Source organism: Melitaea cinxia, chromosome 2, assembly GCF_905220565.1.
Source record: "Melitaea cinxia chromosome 2, ilMelCinx1.1, whole genome shotgun sequence".
NCBI classification, from domain to species: Eukaryota; Metazoa; Arthropoda; class Insecta; order Lepidoptera; family Nymphalidae; genus Melitaea; species Melitaea cinxia.
In genome coordinates, this window is record NC_059395.1 from 18,024,616 (window position 1) to 18,045,932 (window position 21,317).

The 21,317-nt window shown below is 32.8% G+C and overlaps 1 protein-coding gene across 1 annotated transcript in view; it reads right to left on the bottom strand.

Moving 5' to 3' along the window:
• Window positions 1–16,168, bottom strand: part of LOC123662379 — a 57,834-nt gene extending 41,666 nt beyond the window's left edge. The window contains exons 1-2 of the mRNA XM_045597229.1: window positions 16,033–16,168; window positions 2,939–3,123 (exon numbers count right to left, since the gene is read on the bottom strand). Of these exons, the coding sequence (XP_045453185.1) occupies window positions 2,939–3,123; window positions 16,033–16,168 (321 nt within the window). The remainder of the gene's footprint in view (window positions 1–2,938; window positions 3,124–16,032) is intronic.
• Window positions 16,169–21,317: the final 5,149 nt, after the last annotated feature.

Genomic DNA, 21,317 nt, shown 5'->3' on the forward strand with positions numbered 1-21,317 from the left:
TGGTTACTATGACCCAAATATTCATAGGGCTACTTTTATTTTGCTAAATATTTCTCCACATTATACTATTTCTAATAACTCTATTCTTTCTGCCATAATGCCGTTAAACTTTTGTAGTTTTATTGTGGAATTGTTTGTTGTCCTAGATAAATAAAATAAAAAAATAAAAACTTGTGTCATTATCGATTACGTCACTAGCTCCCAAGACAATAGTCTAAGGGTACTCTAAAAACATTCTGTAATCATTTTTTCCAAGAATGCGTCAATTTCCATCAAGTGTTCACTATTGATAATACATTTTGTGTTAGTAGAACAATCATAGAACCTAAAAAAGAAGAAGCCGTAACGATACCATATAGGCATAAAACTTTACTATTAAGAGATGTCATATTAGGCGTAGTCATTAGACAGTTTAATATTAATAAAATATTTCGTTAATAAATTTTGAAATCAACGCTGTTAGTAACAAATGACGTCACTAGTCGTCAATTCTCGCAATAGGTTACTCCCTTATAGAAATACCATTTCTGATATTGCAAATAATTTCATGTTGTAATAATACAAGACACAATATCTAAATCGAGCGCGACAAATCAAGATGGGCATCACATACGCAGTTCAAAGTGTTATGACTCCAGTTATTTTCTCATTGTGTGCGCTATGTGATTTTAATAACACTTCCTGGTTGCGACAAAACGAGTTTATGCAAATACGACTGTATTAGTGTATCACGAAACAAAAGATTTACTGCGACTCAAATATTACGAAATAAAATAAATTGTTTTCATAATTATCCACTTTAGCTCTTTAAAGACTCAGTATTTCTCAAGAATATTTAGTCTTAGACGATAAGAAGGAATGACTTTGCTGAAATCCTTGGGGACTAATTGCATTATAATAATGTCTGCCGCTTCTTGCGGCTTCGTCGGAACTAACTAAAATCTAATTCTAATGGAATTACCGTAATGCTACTTATAAATAAGTCTATAACCTTTTCAGAAGCGGATCAAGTGAAAATAATACAAACAGTCCGACCAAGTATTAGGTTTCCTTAGCAGTTTCAAGACTACAGCTCCAAAGTTTTGTAAAGCAAAAAAATATTACAAATTTGGATATTTTTATAAAAAAGGCACAGTAGCACGCTAGTAGTAGCAGTAGCCCGTGATTGTTGTTTCATATAGTCTAAGATGACCCGGTAAACTTCGTTTCACCTTCATTTATTTGTGAAAAATTTGGACAAAAGACTTTCTAAACGCACCTACAAATATTTGACAACTAAGTGGCAATTTTTTTGACAAAAGATATCAAATGTCTCACGAGTAAGAACATTTTGTATATATTTTTTTTTTCGTTTTTAGTATTTTCCGTTACTTATTACATATGTTTCTCGCCGTTTAAACCTTTCCTCAAATATTTCAATATCAAAATTAGTCAAGTTGGTCCAGCCATTCTCGACTTTTAGCGAGACAAATGAACAGCAATTGATTTTTATAAAAATAAAACGATATAATTACCATTTTTATAAAGTTTTCTTTTTTATAAACATAACAACGAGACCTAGTTTCTTAAAATTAATGTTCGTAATACGCATGTCAAAATATGGCATTTAAGGTCCTTCGCATTTCCATAAACGTTTAACAGGGAGGATTTATATACTTTTTAATCTTTTAAATCTCCACGACCGTTATGCGACCGTTATTAATAAAAGAAATCGATTTTTCTCGGTATATGATTCATCCACGTGCAATCTTAAGTTTTGGTTCATGGTTTTATCGTTTTCTGATATGAATAATCAAAATACGGCTGTCAATATATTTCTTTTGTATTTTTAAATCAAATGCCTTTGTCAACCGGATTTAATTTATAATCATTATATACTTAGCCATATTACAACTCGTATAATAAGCAATATTTTTAGAAATAGTCGTTATTTACATTAAATTAATGTCACGTTCGTTCTGTTTAAATATTAAATTTGTCTGGGGCACCTTAATCATAAAAATTTTGGCAAACCAGTTTCGTCTACATACATATGCATACTTATATCTTAATTATGAATACCTAGTTGACAATCATTTTTGCTATATTATCCTTAATAATAATAAAAACATTAGAAAAATATTGTATGTATACTACAACTTACAGTGTTGTACAGTGTTCTAGTGCGTGTTCCTGCCCGCCTTCACCTACTTGGCACAATACTTCAATAATGAACCATTCAATTGTCTGAGTACTAAGCATTTGTTCGTTAGAAGTTACTAGAAATATATTATTATTAAATCTTTACTAATTGCTCATGTAATTTACATAGCACGTATTAACATCGAACAATATTACTTATCACGTGTTGTTCAGATTTAGTATATTACTGGCCGTTATTGTTTTCATAATATATTGTGTAACGTTAACCAACACAACAAATTGTAGAATATATCTTTCTATTCTATTACTCATAAATTTTAAAGTCAATAATACTATACAATATGGAACTATTAAGGTTTACGGTGAAAATTAAATAAAATATGTACTTAGATGAAAATTTTACTACACATATACGTGTTTTAAAATGAAGGACACACAGTTTTTCGTTAAAAATAATAAGTAGGTACTTAACTAGAATTATCACTAGTACGAGACGTAAACAGGATGTATCTATGTTTGAGTTCCCAATGTTTCACCGAGCCCCCATGGTCACGGATGAACTATGTCTCAAAAAAGTTTTTTTTTATATATCACTAGGTCGGCAAACAAGCGTACGGCTCACTTGATGGTAAAAGATTATCGTAGCTTAAAGACGCCTGCAACACCAGAAGCATCGCAAGCGCGTTGCCGACCCAATCCTCAATCCCCCTAGGAGTTTTAATGACAATGAATGTTTCAAAAGTTACAAGTAACCATAGTAGAACACACCCTGTAATAAAAAAAAATTACATCTTACCTTAACATCGATAAGACGGACAGTGAAGGCTGTAGCATCTGGTGCGCTTAGGCGCAGCTGGCAAGGACTATTCGAGGTGGAGGATGGGGGGCGCAGGAGAGTGAGCGCTAGCGCTGCACCGGCTCCGACGTTTCCGCCAACCTCCACCTCTTTAGTGCGCCCGCATAGCAGGCTCGAAGAGTTCGCTGCAAAAAAAAGTTATAATTGTAATAACGAACACAAAATAGTAGCTGACCCAACCAGAATCATCGTCGTAGTTTTTTAAATCTTCCAATTCTCTTACAGACAACTTTTTTTGCGACCTGTCAAACGTATTACGTTAAAATAAAAGCATTGAATTGTCCCATTTTCACATATACATATTTTTTTGCATTTTTCTATTAAATAAGAATATTCTACAAAGTAATCTTTGACGGTTCGCAGGAAAGTGGACAAAAGGTGCCAATCAAACCACTAATTACAAATTCATGCGACGTTTCGATCCTTTATTGGACCATCATCAGGCATCTTTACATGTAGCAGTCAATAGACATCTCCTTATTAAAGTCCTTTTATTATGTAAGTAATAAAAGAACTTTAACTGTACTTGAACTGTATTATGTAAGTAATAAAAGAACTTTAATAAGGAGATGTCTATTGACTGCTACATGTAAAGATGCCTGATGATGGTCCAATAAAGGATCGAAACGTCGCATGAATTTGCAATTAGTGGTTTGATTGGCACCTTATGTCCACTTTCCTGCGAACCGTCAAAGATTACTTATAACAAATGGACACAACAATAAATAATGAAAATTCTACAAAGTATTTTAAACAAAGGTTAAAAGGTAATATCGTTCTCAAGTTATGGCGTGACCAAATGAAACAGGGATTCATTCATAGGTTGATCATATTATACTTTATAATTGTATGTAACCAACGACCGATGAATTTATAAATATATTCATAATCATCAATAGGATGACCTTACATGTTTTAGACTTTTCAAAAATATTACTTCATAAAACTTAAAATTAAATAAGTCATTGCACATTAAATTTAATATCTTTTGAACTATTGTTATGTTGCCTTCATATTACAAGGTCTTTCACATAAATTATGGCGTTAAAAGAATATTTAGTTGTATTTTCGCTTTAAAATGAATTTAAAATAAAGTAATTACAAAATTATAGTTAAAATTCATTATAGTTCAACTTAACGCTCAGAAACTCGACATAAACAAGTTATATGTAAAAAAAAAGTATTCTATATCCATTACAGTTCTTCCAACTTAATTGGAACCCTAATTGATTATTATCAAACATTCTTGCTTCTAAACTGTCTAATTTAATAAATAGAAACTACGATGTGAACATTCTACTACTCTCTTAGATTTTTCATTTAGGCTTCTTTGCTTAGTTAATTGATAAGTAATGAGTTTAGAGTTTATTGTTCAAGCGTGGAATTTTCAACTTGAAATAGCGTTCTTCAGCGAAATCATTAAAATATCTTTACCGCTATACCTGTCTATAAAATTTTGTTTGCCAGACTGATGTATCATCTCCAATTCATAGCTATTTCAACTAGATTCATGGTGTTTAGTCAAAGAGGCCATTTTTTTTAATATACAACTAGGTCGATAAAAAAGGTTACGGCTCAACTGATGGTAAACGATTACCGTAGCCTATAGACGCCTGCAACACAAGAGGTATCATAGGCGCGTTGCCGACCCTATTCACAATCCCCTCGAGGAACTCTGGTTACCTTACCCACCACAGGAACGCAACACTGCTTGAACGCAGTATTATTATGCTGTGGTCTTCTGTAAGGTAAGGTATTTTGCCAGTCGCGCTGCTCCAGATTTTGAGCAAAATATGTACCTATCTCACTTAATATAATGACAAATTATTTTTATTATTACAGCCTATAATGTCCACTGCTGGACATAAGCCTCCACAAGTTTACGCCAAAAATAACGTGAACTCGTGTGTTTTGCCCATAGTCACCACGCTGGGCAGGCGGGTTGGTGACCGCAGTACTGGCTTTGTCGCACCGAAGACGCTGCCGCCCGTCGTCGGCCCGTGTATTTCAAAGCCAGCAGTTGGATGGTTATCCCGCCATCGGTCGGCTTCTTAAGTTCCAAGGTGGTTGTGGAACCTTGTTATCCCTTAGTCGCCTCTTACGACACCCACGGGAAGAGAGGGGGTGGCTAAATTCTTGTGCCGTAGCCACACAGCACAAATTATTTAATTTTAGTAAAAATTTCAGTTTTAAAGGGTCTGTATGTTAACGATAAATTTTATGTTGTACGGGAGCTCTATCATGGAGTTAATTGGAATCGCTTTAGTCTGTAATATCCCACTGCTGGGCATAGACCTCTTCCCCCATGTAGGAGAAGGATCAGAGCTTAATACACCACGCTGCTGTGGGGTTGGCGCAATTATAAAAAAGAAATATTATCATTTTTCCTGATTAAAACTTTGGATATTTTAAATACATACAATCAACTAATATGCTAAGACGTGAAGCACAGGTAGTTTAAATAAATTAAACTTTATATATAAAAATATTTTTAGTAAATATTTTTCAATATTAATAAATCCTTTCGAAACCATTCATTATATAAAATTGAGCAACAAAAAGGTGGTTGGTATCGAAATTTTGAAATGTTCTATGAATTAAGAATTGCAACGTTTGCTTATAATATTTTCGACGCTTCTTATTCCCTATTTCCACACAGGATTACATTTTCCACTATCCAACAGACGTGTTCTTTTATTGAAGACTGTTGGAAAAAATTCAATTTCTGCGCAATTTTCTAAACTAATAACGCATACCTTCGTACCGTAAGAACCTTCTACAAAGATATTAGAATACTTATTAATAAAACGTTGACTTGGTCTAGTTGTTCTCGAGTTCTACGCTTACCAACATATTTAGCTATTCACTTTTATTTACACAGATTACATTTAAGTTTCATAACAAAAAAGTCCTGTATCCAAGTCAAATTACGCCCATACATCTATTTTTAGATCAGCTTTACGTAAGTCATTCGACATGTTGTTTCTTATTTAACAGAAAGTTGCTCGGTCCGAGCGCGTCGTGGTGACGCCATTGCCGTGTCTGGCGTTTGTCGTACTTGTTTCTCCTTTATTACTTGTAATTTCGTTCGCTACTTCTACTACATGATATAGTAAATCGTTTATTAATTTGTATATTGATGTAAAAACTGATGATTTACGATCACTAGTATTTTATCCACTCGCTGAGAATATTGCGTCGTCTTTATGATGTACACGGCCCATTTACCAAATGATAGCTGCCTATTAACAATTTGTCTTACAGAGAACTTTTTAAGTGAAAATTCCTTAGAATCGTTGTGATTTGAAACTCTATGAAACGAAAATGAGTCACGATTAAGAAACACTCACAGAAAAGTAAGAATGAAATAGAATACATTACTGCTCAAAAGGCATAAACGACGCGCTTTGGATGGCTTCGGAACTTTTCTATGAGACCGTGATCATCGTCGATAGAACTACTGATGATTTTCAAAAGTTTCACTTCTGCCTATCAAATATGGCTTTAAAAAACCTGTAAGGCTTATTTTTATCATCGATCCTGAATAAGCCTTATTCTTACTACTGCTTACGCAGTCAAGTCCTGTGCAATGATTTTGCAAAAGTATCACATTCCTTGCACGTTTCTGCATATGAGCTACCTCTCAATTCGATTAAAATGGATGCCACGTTAAATAAGATGAATCACGACACACGCCACAGTAAACATTCGATTGATATACAGACAATATATCGCATTTTAAGTATATATTACGAATAAAATTATTTTGATTGTTTTGACAGTTTTAGTGTCTATAAAAAGTTTACAGTCATACGTGCTGTGTGGCTACGGCACTAAAGAATTTAGCCACCCCCTCTCTTCCCGTGGGTGTCGTAAGAGGCGACTAAGGGATAACAAGGTTCCACAACCACCTTGGAACTTAAGAAGCCGACCGATGGCGGGATAACCATCGAACTGCTGGCTTTGAAATACACAGGCCGAAGACGGGCAGCAGCGTCTTCGGTGCGACAAAGCCAGTACTGCGGTCACCAACCCGCCTGCCCAGCGTGGTGACTATGGGCAAAACACATGAGTTCACGTTATTTTTGGCGTAAACTTGTGGAGGCCTATGTCCAGCAGTGGACTGTATAGGCTGTAATGTAAGTGTAAGTCATATGTAACGAGTACTCAGATTATCTAATATTATTAAACGAGCATATCTTGTATTTATTTAAATAATCTCTTTTGAGGCAATGAAAAAATGGCTACAATTAGGTAAATTTCGCAATTGTCAATAAAGTTGTAATAGCTCAAGAGGGAAATCTGCCGGTCGGGATCGACCGAGAAGACCACGGTTTAAATCCCCCTGGTTCTCCTCTTTTTTCTTTTTTTTCCTTCTTTTTCTAATTGCACTCATGATTTTTTATTTAAATAAGCAGTTTATATTTTTTATAATTATGTTGGTAAAATCGGAAAATATTATTTATATTTTAACCATAATATATATTTAAATATGATTTCCAAAAAACACGATTTACTAAAAAGACCGAGCTAAGTTTGGTCACCCAGGTACTTGGTTTTATAGTCGACAGAGCGCTGCTATGCGCGTGCGCAGAAATAAGCACATGTGAAATATATATTTTAATAGGAATATTAAAATTTTCATAAGATAGGTGTTAACAATATTTGTAAATATAAATTTTAAAAAAAATATATTCTCACATTCAGTATTTGGTATTGTAAAATGAAATCGTATCATCTAATTATTTTAATTTTACAACACTAACATCAAATACGTGGGAAGTAGATTAGTAAAACTACAGAAAAATTTAGTCATCGTCCTAGATTTCTTAATAATAGTGAAATAATGGCATTCAAAGTTGCGGTATGAAATATGTTTACCACTTCATGGTCTAGTACTCTAGTACACTTACGTACTCGTATATTACTACTCGTAGTTCAGTATAACGTTTGCACGTGTGTTGCATATGGGGAGTATTAACCTGCATTGTTTGATCCATCTGATGATAGCACCTCGTAATGTGACTATCGTTAGCACCATCGTGTAATCTAATATTTACTTCTGATCTATATCAGTATAAATATTTTCTTTAGCTTTCACTACGTTGTTCTTTCAAATTGGATTCAAAGAGTTATGTAGAATTGTTACATAGCTCAAATCTATGTTCACTTGAGTCGACTATTCTAGGACTCCTGGTGATGACTTGAAGCCTGGTACTACTGGATAATGTAGATTTCTTATTCATAGTTGGTCGATTAAAATTCAACAAACAGAAACTATCCGCTCGACATTATTTTTACAAATACAAGTGAAACTGATGATTTAATAACGAATGGTAAAGAGTGGAGATATTAAACAAAAGAAGATTTATAGCTAAGTAAATCAAAAGTAATATCCCCGTCACGTGACGGTCATTAGTTTGAATCATTTGCATCTGTTGTGACGCGTTTGATTTAAGGGTAATACAATGTGACATATCACGTAATAATAGTTCAACGTAATAATTGTATTATCAAACACGATAAAATGATCTATTCGTATGATACATGTACGTAAATATCATTATGAAAATTATGAATTTCATTTTAAATATTTAGAAGTAGACATAACTTTTAAATATGTTTCAACGAAATTTTTATAATTTAATTTGCATTAAACAGCAGAAACTGCATTGTAGGCGGACGACAAACCCCACTTGATTTCTGGCTGCACAAATTTCAAGGGTTTGTGATATATGCAGGAGGCCTATTTCCAGGAGTAGACTAAGGACGCTTGAAGACTATGTAAAGAACTACGATTTAAATCGATCTCTTGGGTATTGAACACAAGTTGACCTTGGAGCTATCAATTGCCATATCAATCGTCGTGCTGACACCATTGTATTCGTATAACACAATAATACCAAAAGACGTTAAACAATAATGTATACTAAAAGAATAATAACATTTTATAAAAGATAGTTTTGAGATTAAATACCTTGGACAACGAATTGTAAAAAAAACTAAGTATTATGGATGAGTTACAATATTTTACAATTTTTCACTCCAATACTGCAACGTTTTTTCCATATATCTTGAAAATCAGAAGGACTTTTAGCTGAATAAATACCCATATTATGAGATCTTAATTCATATACACATCTCTATTTTAAAGAATTAGCAAGGCTTATTCCTCCATAATCGCTTGTAATACATCCGTTTCAAGTGTGCCAAGAAACGGTTACCTTGCCAACCTAACTGTCCCGTCGCAAGACCTGAGAACCTTCACATGGGAACAAATCCGCCCTAGATACCTTGTTACTTGGAATCTATTGCGAAATTTTTAATACGTCACTAATTTTTTAAAAGATTTCAGTAGACATTTTTTTCGCAATATTTATCCCCGGATCAATCGATATAATAATTTTCGTTTGAGCTCAGATCATTTGAGAGATTACACCTATGTGCTTAGACACTACCACGTCATTAGTTAAGAAAATAATAAGGTTTAATGTAACAAAATTATATATAATTACGTAACAGACAATTGGATTAGAATGCGGCCCAACAATGAGCCTAAGGACGAAAACAACAAACAATGGACAGACAGGGAACCAATAAGGACGGACAGAAAAACTTGTTGGGCATCTCGGAAGCTATAATATGGCAGCTTTGCATTGAAAATAATAAAAAAGCCAAGGTTGTAACTTCATTGTTCTTATTTTAGAAAGGTAGTTTATACAAAAAAAATCAAAAACCAGTTATAAAAAAAAGTAAAGTAAATTAAAAACCAATTATTCTTATCAAATTCCATATAAACTAACGGTAAAAATTAAATTACTACATAATTTCATATATTATTAATGTCCAATTTAGAAAACATCATTAAGATAAGAGACTTGTAGATAAAAATTTCGTGAACTCAATTACAAAACATACGGGACATTAGAAACTATACCAGCATATTGCAGTAAATCAATGCCATTGATTGCACTACTACCGAAATAGCTTTTACGATTAAGTTGTATCTGATAAACAAACAAATTGTAGTGAAATTAACGATACGAATAACAAAATTGTTATACGAAAATAGCCAACACACGATGCCCAAACAACTGTTGGCAAGAGAAAGTTGAATTCGTTTCAAGTAATTGTTGTTACAGACAGTCTGTCTGCACGTCCACGTGAACGCCTAAAATTATTTCGCGATGCATAGCTTTTGGAAAAAAATATTTATTAATTACAATATCAGGTTCTTTGCAATTTTAAAGAAATATAGGCCTTTTCACCTTTAAAATAGAAAATTGTAATAAGTCAATAAAAGGTAAAGGTAAATAATGGTAAGAAATTTGCCGTAATCTGCTTTCGGACAGTATACAATAAACCTCAAAACATATGTTTTGACAAATATCTACTAACAATTAATATGTTTCTCATGTATAAATAGTCTTCTAAATAAAAGAGTACCCTCAATTTTTATATTTGCTCTCATTTAAACTAGCTTGGACAATATTTTTAGAACTATACCTAAGATTTATTTTTTCTTAAAATGTTACATTACATTCCGATTTTTTATTTTATTTTAAAACTTATTACACGTTTACCGATAAAATCTCTATTTTTATTGTAACGTAACTACGTGGAAAAAAAGATTTTGAACACGTGTGATTGTGTTATCACGAAATATGAAATTTAATCAAGTGACAACAAAAATACCTATTTTAAAAATTCGGGGGGGTTTTCTAATATTTTTGCATAATATTGGGCTAGACGAATTCTTGTCCGATTTCATGCATCTTTTCAAGGCAGTAAAATTATATTTAGACTGTATTGTTAACCAGATGAAATTTGGTGGTTATTTATTATTCTCTTGTTTATAGAGTTTATAAGCATTACAAAAATACCTCTCTTGATATTTTAAGCACGTTTTATTTATTTCCGAGGGACCGGGCTTGAGTTCCTTTCTGTTTTTCCTTTAATCCACTGATTTGTCGATTGGGTAATTTGAATTTACAATGGCAAACATTATTAAGTAATTTCATTAAAGTAGTAGTTATTTATAATGTTACATATATTAGCCTTTTGTGGGTAAGATGTTCTTTTCCATCACGTTTTTGGACAAAATTATTTTTATGCAAAGCTGTTGCTATTTCTGGAAGAATACGTAGTTTTTGCGGGTATATTCCAACATAATTTTCAATATTATAACCATATACATCCCAACAGTTGTCAGTTTTAAATTACTAAACATTACACACACAATTCTATTAGGTACTAAAGCTTCCATCTCTGTCCGTATAATGAAATTATTATAGATATCAAATAGTTTTAAGTTTTACTTTTATTTGTATAATTTTTGTCTCAATGAAGTTTTTTTCTTTGTTCTAACACGTACTTCAAATATAAGATTTGCAAACATGTACACAGACTCTTGACAGCCTAAGTGATCTCAACTATGGTTATGATATTTACATGGATATGAAAAACTAAAAATAAAAGTGTATTTTAATGATAAAATAGCTAAACTCCGTCACAAAATGCTATACATAAATACGAGTACTTTATAAACCCGTTTTGTTTTGTGTGTAAAAATAGTCTCAGTGTACTTGATAGAATGAAAAATTGTGTCTTTTCGTAATTAGTTTGTTTTAACTACTTTACAAAGATATTCAATGTCTGCAATGTCATATTTGCTGGGGATTAATTTATTATTTAGAATGTTTAATTGTTTATTACACGAACATGATGATTCATTGTTTAGTATAGAGAGGTTATCATGTTGTATTTCTCATATTGTTTACGTTTATTTCTGTTTAAAAGCCATTATCAAAGTATTTATTTGTAAAAATGGCTTACAACCTTTATATCTGTCATTACATTTTTTCACAATTAAAAAAAAATACTTATCTATACTACAATTATAAGGCTAGAATTTTGTTTTTTTTTTTTTTTTGTTTAATTGCACTAATCTCAGGAGATACTGGTTCGAATTGAAAATTATTTTGGTGTTGGATAACCCATTTACCGAGGAAGACTATATAAGCAATTTTTTCCTCGAATTAACGTGTATAAAACCACGGGTTCAGCTACTGTAAGAAAATGAACTTATGTTAAAGTTCAGTTCAATCTACAGATAAAGAAAACTCTGTACGTGTATTCGTTCGGTTATCTTAATAACTAACCGCAATCCATCTAAAATTTGGCAACGTGCTTCATGATGTGTGCTCGCATCTATTTTAAGTGAAATATATTTGGTTATTTGCGAAATTTTAATTCAAAATTAGACAACATAATTATATTCATAATAAGAAATATTTTATTATCGACAACTTTTTGACTTTAGTGCGGTTATAGGTGCGATACAAAAAAAAAAACTTATACTTGAAGAATGTCATAAATTTGTACTTATAACGAAAACAAGTTTTTTTGTCTGTATATATTATTCGTAGTCTGACCTTCACCTTAAGTCGTTGGGCATATTTGTCTGGACCGGAATAAGAATTTAGACGCTAAGTAAAATAGTCAACAAACATTTTCGTAAATTTTATAAAAATGGCATATAACGTATCGACACGCAATAAACAACTTTAGCTGTTAATAAAAAATAAACGAACCTCCATTACGTGGGTTTTTATTAGCCGAGCACACTGTTATGAAATGCGATTGGTACGCGCTGTGCGCTTGCTTGAACAAAAAATTTTCACTTGTGTAGATTGATACAACCTGTATGACCTTTGTGACTTTATACCGAATCAACAAGATTTTAAAACTTTTTTAGTCTCTGACATTTTTATTAAAACTTAAAATGTGATATTTGCAGTTTTTCTCGAAATTTCGGGGCTGTAATTCAAATAATACTCATCGATCATTGCAGAATATTAAAATATCAGCAACCCCGAATGATTGATTACATCTTAATAGTGAATAAACAAGATGATCAAAGAGTTACGAATATGTTAAAAAAATTGATATCATCATTTAGACATACCAATCGTATTTAAATCTTCTTATAAAAAAAATACTGGTTTTTCTGGAATAATAAGTTAAACTTTTTTCTCGAAAAATCTAAAGTTATAGGTACTATGAATTTAAGAGTTAGTTATGAGCTTGTGTCGTATTGATTATCATATATTACATAATCTATTTGTAGATTACTTATTATCGAAAGATGTTTTGTCGACGTTCTATTTCTAGGCGTCTCTGCACTTTATCTTCTCTAAGAGTTTCGAAAGTGTGTTTTGTGAAGTTTGTTTTTAAATACGAGGCAAGCTAAAATTAAGAACTGTATGAAAATTGGTTTCGTTTCATGCATGGTTAAATTCGTTGACAAGTTAATTTTCATACCTTAACGAATACATTTAATCAATCCCGGTAAGTATTGAAGTATGTTTTAATCTGTGAGAAGGTAGTTTCGAAAATGGTGTGTATGAAAAAACTTGAATACAATGATCAAAATTAAGGTTTTTAAACATAAAATATCACAAAATAATCTGATAGGGATAAACAATATTAAAAAAATTTTCTACTTTGCCCACTACTGAGATTTTTATAATATTTTTACATAATTATGACGACAAACATTTTGTAATATAATGATGTGTTTTTGTCGCTTGAAGCAAAAAAAATTATATAACTTTAAGAAAAACTCAATACATACGTGTTTTTAAAATGCTTGTAATTTGTATATAACAAATTTTATGGTTACCAATCAGAGATGATGGTTTTAGTAGACATAGTTAAACTCAAGAGGTTTATATAAAAAATTCTATAAATTTATTTTATCTTATTTTTGCATACAAACTATGTGTAAGTTAAAGGACACACTAAGCAGTTTTCTTTTTCAACTGATGATAAAACGGAGGAAGTTGACTAGAGCAACGCGTAGATTTTTCAATATCAGTTTTAAAATCAGAAATATGAAATTAATATATTGAGATTAACAAATAGTACAACACATTTTTCTTCTTATTAATAATTTATGGACTTCAAGTATACTATGTTATTGTACACACTACATAATGTTACTTTTTTATAATTAATCTATATAAATGAAAATAAATGTTGCTAAACGCACAACTCGAGAATGGCTCGACTAATGCGGCTATTTTTTTTATGTTTCTTAAAGGCCGCGGAAGGCTTTTAATACATAAAAAAAAGAAAATTTAAAAAAAAATTATTTTTACTATTAACTTTTGACAGAAAGAAGTCTGTTCGATCAGCTAGTAAGAAAAAAATTTCATTGTATAGACAATTTTTGTGCCAAATTCACAAAACCGTAACTGAATTAGGTAACATGTGCGTCGAGTAATAAAGCCAGTTTACGGTCTTAAGCGTCTCATTTATTATGTATGGTCCAGCTTAAGAAATCGTATGACTACAATTCAAAGGAATCAAAGGATATATTTATATGTAGACACTATAAATATTTCAGACAATGGATAGGTATCTATTAAAATGGCTGCCGCAATGTCAATTGATTAAAAAGCAAATATATTGTTTTAATATAGGTGATAATTATTTAAGTATTATAAAAATATTTATTTATTTAATTTAACTTTCGTATCTCAAAATATATTGTCGATTCCATCATTATCATCATCATCATTACAGCCTATACAGTCCACTGCTGGACATAGGCCTCCACAAGTTCACGCCAAAAACGTGAACTCATGTGTTTTGCCCATAGTCACCACGCTGGGCAGGCGGGTTGGTGACCGCAGTACTGGCTTTGTCGCACCGAAGACGCTGCTGCCCGTCTTCGGCCTGTGTATTTCAAAGCCAGCAGTGGGATGGTTATCCCGCCATCGGTCGGCTTCTTAAGTTCCAAGGTGGTTGTGGAACCTTGTTATCCCTTAGTCGCCTCTTACGACACCCACGGGAAGAGAGGGGGTGGCTAAATTCTTTAGTGCCGTAGCCACACAGCACAGTGATACACAGTGACAGTCGATTCCAACGCACACCTTTTTATGATGTGCCAATAAAATCAAGTTCCGGTCACCTTCACGAATCGTTAATCTTACGATCACCACTAACTAACATTTATAAAGCCTTATAATTATATTTAAAAAAAAACTTCTCGAATACGTAAATTCGAAAATAATTAAGATAATATTGAATAATGATATCTTTTTTGTACAGAAACTAAATTTAAAAAACTTAAAAAAAAAAAACAAAAATGTTTAAAAAAATACCTTATTTTTAAATACAACATTAAACACTGTAACAATTGCTCTCCATCCATTGAAAAAAAATCTTTTTTACATTTATATTATATAAGATAAGTAAACTTGACACCATAACTATGCAGACAATTGATTTTTTTATTTCTATTCAATTCTTTATGACAACAAATTATATTGGCGCAGCGGTCACAGTACTGACTGTTGCGCTGGCGGTCGCGGGTTCGATCTCCGCTCACGACAGATATTTATATTGGCCATATAGATGTTTGTCGAGGTCAAGACATTTGTGCTTATGTATTGTGTGTGTTTCCGGACCCCCGACACAGAAGAAAATCCTACTGGGGTCCGTTGAGTGTAAAGCGTTTATTTATTATCACATTTATTTAACATATATCCTTATTGTTACATTTTTAAATATATTTATAAAAAAGAAAAGTAAAAATATTTAAAAATATAAAAATAGTTGTCCTCCGGTGGCAGGTTGAGACCCAGGCCGCCGGTAGTTAAGGCTCCAGGGTGTGGAACCTCCTCACAATGCGGGCCGTTTCAAGCAACACTTCCTTTTGTATCCGACCCTTGATCCAACCATCAAGCGAGAGTTTCTTAAGGTGTTAGTCAAAACTCTTCTGTATTTATATACAATAATTGCTCGGCGCGCTGATCGGTCTACTAGCACTATATCAGGTTTATTGGCTGCAATAAACCTGTCAATGACAATAGACGGATCCCAGTAGAGCAATGCATGACCATTTTCAGGAAATGGCGTAGGGTTCTACTTATCATAAGGCAACTCATTTTCAACGAGGTCGTATCGAAAGGCAAGTTGTTGGTGGATAAACCTGGCTACTTGGGTATGTCTATGCAAGAACTCACCGTTAGTAACATGACTACAACCGGAAACAACATGTCTAATGGATTCTCCAGGCTTATGACAAGCTCGGCATATGTCTGGAGTTCCATCTTTCATAATATGTTTCCGGTAGTTATTCGTCTTAATAACTTCGTCCATAATTGCATAGACAAAACCTTCAGTTTCTCCAAAGAGGGTTCCGTGTTACAACACGGAACCCTCTAGTATCAACCAGGATACAGAGCTAGGTTGGTCTACATCTGGGTCTGTCAGAACTTTGTAGAACCGACCATGAAGTTCTTTGCTCTTCCAGACGACCACGCGGTCAACGGTACTCATTACTATAGGCTTACGCCATTTCTCTTTGCCTAAGGACAGCAGAGTAAAGCCCTTATTAACTGCAACAACGTCCATCTGCATATCACTTTTGATATTTAAAAAGTATTCTCTGAGATTATACATCTCACGGTTGTGGAGATTTTAAACGTTTAAAAAGCCACGACTTCCACATTTTATTTATTTATTATTATTTATTTATTTATTTATTGTGTGTGTTCCGGGGCCATTGCGTGTGAATCGCTTATTTTATTTTTTATCGATTCATTCTTTACTACGACTAATAACAAAATATTTTCATAATGTATACGTAAAAATCTAAAATAAAATATAAAATACGTCATTCAAAATGTATAACACAAATTAGCACTTATGTACAAAATCATTGCTACCAAGGCTTTGTTGTTGCTACCCTATAGTTTACTTCATTTATTCATTGTAGCGATTTTACCTGTAGTCTTAAATACTAAACTACTGCGCTTAAATTAGGATGCAACATCTACCTTTACATAATGATAATTTATACTAATTGTTTTGTAGAGACGCAAATACTAATATTAATATACCATTAATATCATTAAAATAATGTATAAGATATGATAATTTGTCACAAAAAAGGAATTCTGTAAACGTTAGTTCACGACACAAGTAAGCATTCTGGCAGGTAGTTGTCAATTTTTATTACATATTATTAATAATGAAAAAATGTAAACTTACCACAGTGGAATGTGTGTATTAAAACTGATAAAAATACAAGAAAACCCGTCAACATGTTTCCACAATTACTAAATAGTCCACTCCAAACATAGAAATATATAATTTTTGAACGATGCGCATCGTGCATTCGATTGTGTAAAAACACTGTAACAGTAAATAATATAAGCACAACACTTAGTTTACGCACTTAAAATCACTTTATTAAAACTGTTAGATTTTTATAAAACGTTTAAATATCAACAGTTATATTTCGTTATCTTCAGAACGCTACGATCTTTTAAATCGTATGGAACCATTTTGGCGCCAAATCGGAGCACGTCTGCTCATGTCAACGCGGCAAACTTGACGGCGCGAGGGACGGCGGCCCACCGGCGGATGTTAATTCAATGTAACGTAGGAAAGCGCTTTGTTGGCAAATGTGCTCAGCTAAAGGCAATGTTACTAATTCGAAACTGTATTCAGATTCTTACTAATTACTATCTTTATTACGACATTGATTATTTAAAATACATGTACAATTTTTTCAATATTACTGGCCTTATTAGAAGCACAAGTATATTAGCTGTCTCAAAATATAATACCTAGTAGTAAATACAGTAAGTACAATGAAGTTGTTTATGTTTGCCTCAGATTTGTGTTCTTGTTGTAACAATTGTTTCGCTTAATAGTGGATGTAGATTTCATTTTTTTAAATAAGTTTTAAAATTAAACTACTTTATTTTATAAAAATTATGATTTTACCTAGCAATGTACCTATAACATAATAGAAGATGGTTTATTACCAGTTTTTAATTTACTGTACACATACATCTACTCTACGACTTTAATAATTTTTAAGCAAGTTCAATCGAACGTCACTCAACCAATAACTGAGGTAGGGCACAGCAGGAAATTTCCTACTCAAAATATGTAGCAGCCCGACTGGAGAAGCACGACGACCTTACAGAAGATTACAGCTAAATAATACTGCTTTCAAGCAGTATTATGTTCCTGTTGTAAGGTGACCAGAACTCCAGAGGGGGAGCTCCTGGGGTTCTCCTTAGGGATAGGGTGGACAATGCGCTTGCGATGCTTCTGGTGTTGCAGGCGTCTATCTAGCTATCGTGATCGCATACCATCGGGTAAGCCGTACGCTTGTTTGCCAACGTATCTAGTTATATAAAAAAAAATCAATCAAAAAATGACGACGCGTTGGCGCAGCAGTCACAGTACTGACTATTGCGCTGGCGGTCGCGGGTTCGATCCACACTCACGACAGCTATTTGTATTTGCCATATAGATGTTTGTCGTGGTCTGGGCGTTTGTGCATGTGTATTGTATGTGTTTCTGGACACCCGACATAGAAGAAAATCCTACTGGTGGCCGTTAAGTGTGAAGCGTTTATTTATATATTAAAAAAAACTGCATTATTGCATACCTATACTACAAGTCTTAAAGACAAGCTAAAAAGATATCGTGAATAGCATTATAACTTTGATCGTCGTACATGTCAATACAAAATTAAAAATGGCAGTCACAAACTATTAATCGCAGCATTTGAATAACAGTTTTGCCAATTTAGATAGTTCCTTAAAATGCATATAAATAATTTAAAATGAGTGAATTTATGTGGATATATTTCGTTTCATTATATAAGTAAATAATTATAAATAAGTTAAGACGCAGTAAAATTTAGTATAATAAAAATACATTGAATGTTTGGTCAATTTACTTATATTTTAATTTAATATGTAATTTATTTATACAGGCTTATTTTCGTAGTGATAATTTATTCAGATGGACACTCGAGCAGAGAATTATACTCAAGACTATAATAATAGTAAAGATTTTTTTTTTGTTTGTTTAAACACTCAAAGGAATACATCATTTACAAAATAAGAACCCAAAAAAGATGGAATTAATTGAAAGTTTGTGTGTGTTTGACAATTGAAGTGAAATGTCTGAAAAGTAGCCTACAAGAGATTTTTTCACCGAGAATATAAAATACTGTGTAATCTGTAATGTATTCTATCCCATACTCTCGCCGACTTGATCCTGTACGTTTGTGTTTGTTTCTTAGAGTTTTTCTTTCATAGAGTTTCAAATCACAACGATTGTAAAGAAGTTTTACTTCAAAAAACATAACAAACAGTATAATTTTTTTTGTTATTAATATAAAAGCTACCAATTTATTTCCTAATTAAGAACTTACAATTTGTATCATATTTATAAGGATCTTTTTATTAACCGTGGCATTTTTTCAATTAAATATTATCAATGGTTCAATAGACTTGTATTCAAGGCCGTAAAATGAATTTTAAAATATATAAATTGACATTGATAGTCAAGGCAGATACTATACATGGTCTTACATACAGGTCTTGCAGCGGACCCCCAATTTCAATGGTGAGACTTGAGAGATAAGTACGATGCTATCGATGGCTGCGGTCACGTGGTGCGGTGCTTAGTGCGCACTGTGCACGCCCGCCGGTTGAGTGACCTTTCATTGTCAATTTTTATATTTTAAAACATAAATAAGTTAAAAAGAGACAGAACGCTATTCTGTCTTCGTTGCATAGCTCACCCATCTATAGTCTGGTGACCGTAAATGGAAAAGAAAAGCGCAACCATTAAGGAGGTGATAGACGTACGAACTTAAAGAACGCGGTTTTTAAGATCGCGTACTTATTCGGCTCGACTTCGGTGACACACGTGAAGCTTACTCATTCTGTATTGCAATGTCATCGACAGAAGAAGCTTTATGCTATTTATTAATTCTATCGTATTACATTAAAAAAACCAAAAAAGACGAAGTTCTGAAATAATTAATTTTGAGTAATTTCTCAATCAAAAGAAATAAAAATTACAAATACCTTCACTACAAGCGTTGCGCGTCCACGGACTAGTGAAAAATAAATGTGATTTAAAAAAAACCGACTTCAATTACATCGACAAGTAACACATTGTAGGTAGACGAAAAAAGAGTCAAGTAAATACGCAATATTAGATATAACCCAAAACTGATTCACAATCATCTGACTGAGATCACAATCAAATTTAAATGGGACCACACAACACGCACTACCTTTTGATTAACATAAAATTCATGAAAATCGGTCCACCCAGTTAAAAGTTCTAAGATTGTGAATCGAATTGAGAACCTCGTCCATTTTTGGAAGTTGGTTAAAATTGGTGGTTCGCGGTTCGAAGTGCTGCCACACGCACGAGTGCAGGTGGGTTACGAACAAAATTTCAAACTTGTCGAATCGCCAACAAACTTACTCGGCGGTTTTAAATTACGCGTATTTAGGGTGACACACTGGCGAAAAAGGTCGTCCAGCCACAAGTTCGCAAACTTACTCGCATGTCTATCACCCCTTTAAACCGACGGCTCACTGAATTTGACCTCACTTTTTTCAACTTTTTATTTTTTATTTGTTCGTTATTTTTCGAATGTAAAAATCATGTGTTCGTCTTTTATTTATTTATAGTTAATTAAACAAATGTTCACCCTGAAGTTTGACCCTTATTAGGTATTTTTATTTTTGTCACTCAGCCTCGCCTCAAAATGGTCACAGAACGGAATTAGCTTCGCGAATAGAAAATAAGGAAATTGTTAAAAATAAAAAAAAATCAAAAATCGAAAAAAGTGGGGCCAAATACAGTGAGCCTAAGCCGACATACCTTCACCCCTTACTACTGTTGTTGCAAGACCTGTGTCGAATACCGTGTTCTACACTACCACTAGGGATGTCGTTAGGGAAAAAAATATCGATGTATCGATATTTATTAAAATATCAATATAGACGCCGATATATCGCAGAAAATATACGGAAAACCGGTCAAATTTTCAAAAGTTTTTGTGTTTTTAATACTGTATTTAGCTCAATATTATTGATAGTATTTTAACATAAAATGTAAATTATTTTAATATACAAGTCTTAATAAAAATGACGTTAAGCCGTCTGTACCGGTTGTTAACATGATAGAACACCTGATAGCGATCGTTACTCATAGTAGGGAATATATCCGCCAACCCGCATTGGAGCAGCGTGGTGGATTAAGCTCTGATCCTTCTTCTACATGGGGAAAGAGGCCTATGCCCAGTATGCCAGTGGGATATTACAGGCTGAAGCGAATAAAAATTAAAGAATTTTTATAAGTATTCCTTTTTATTAGGAAATAATTACACAAATATTAAAAACTAAAAATATATCTTAAACTAATATTTTTAAACCAATTTTTTGAGTTAGGCAAACTTGTGTTTGTCCGGTAG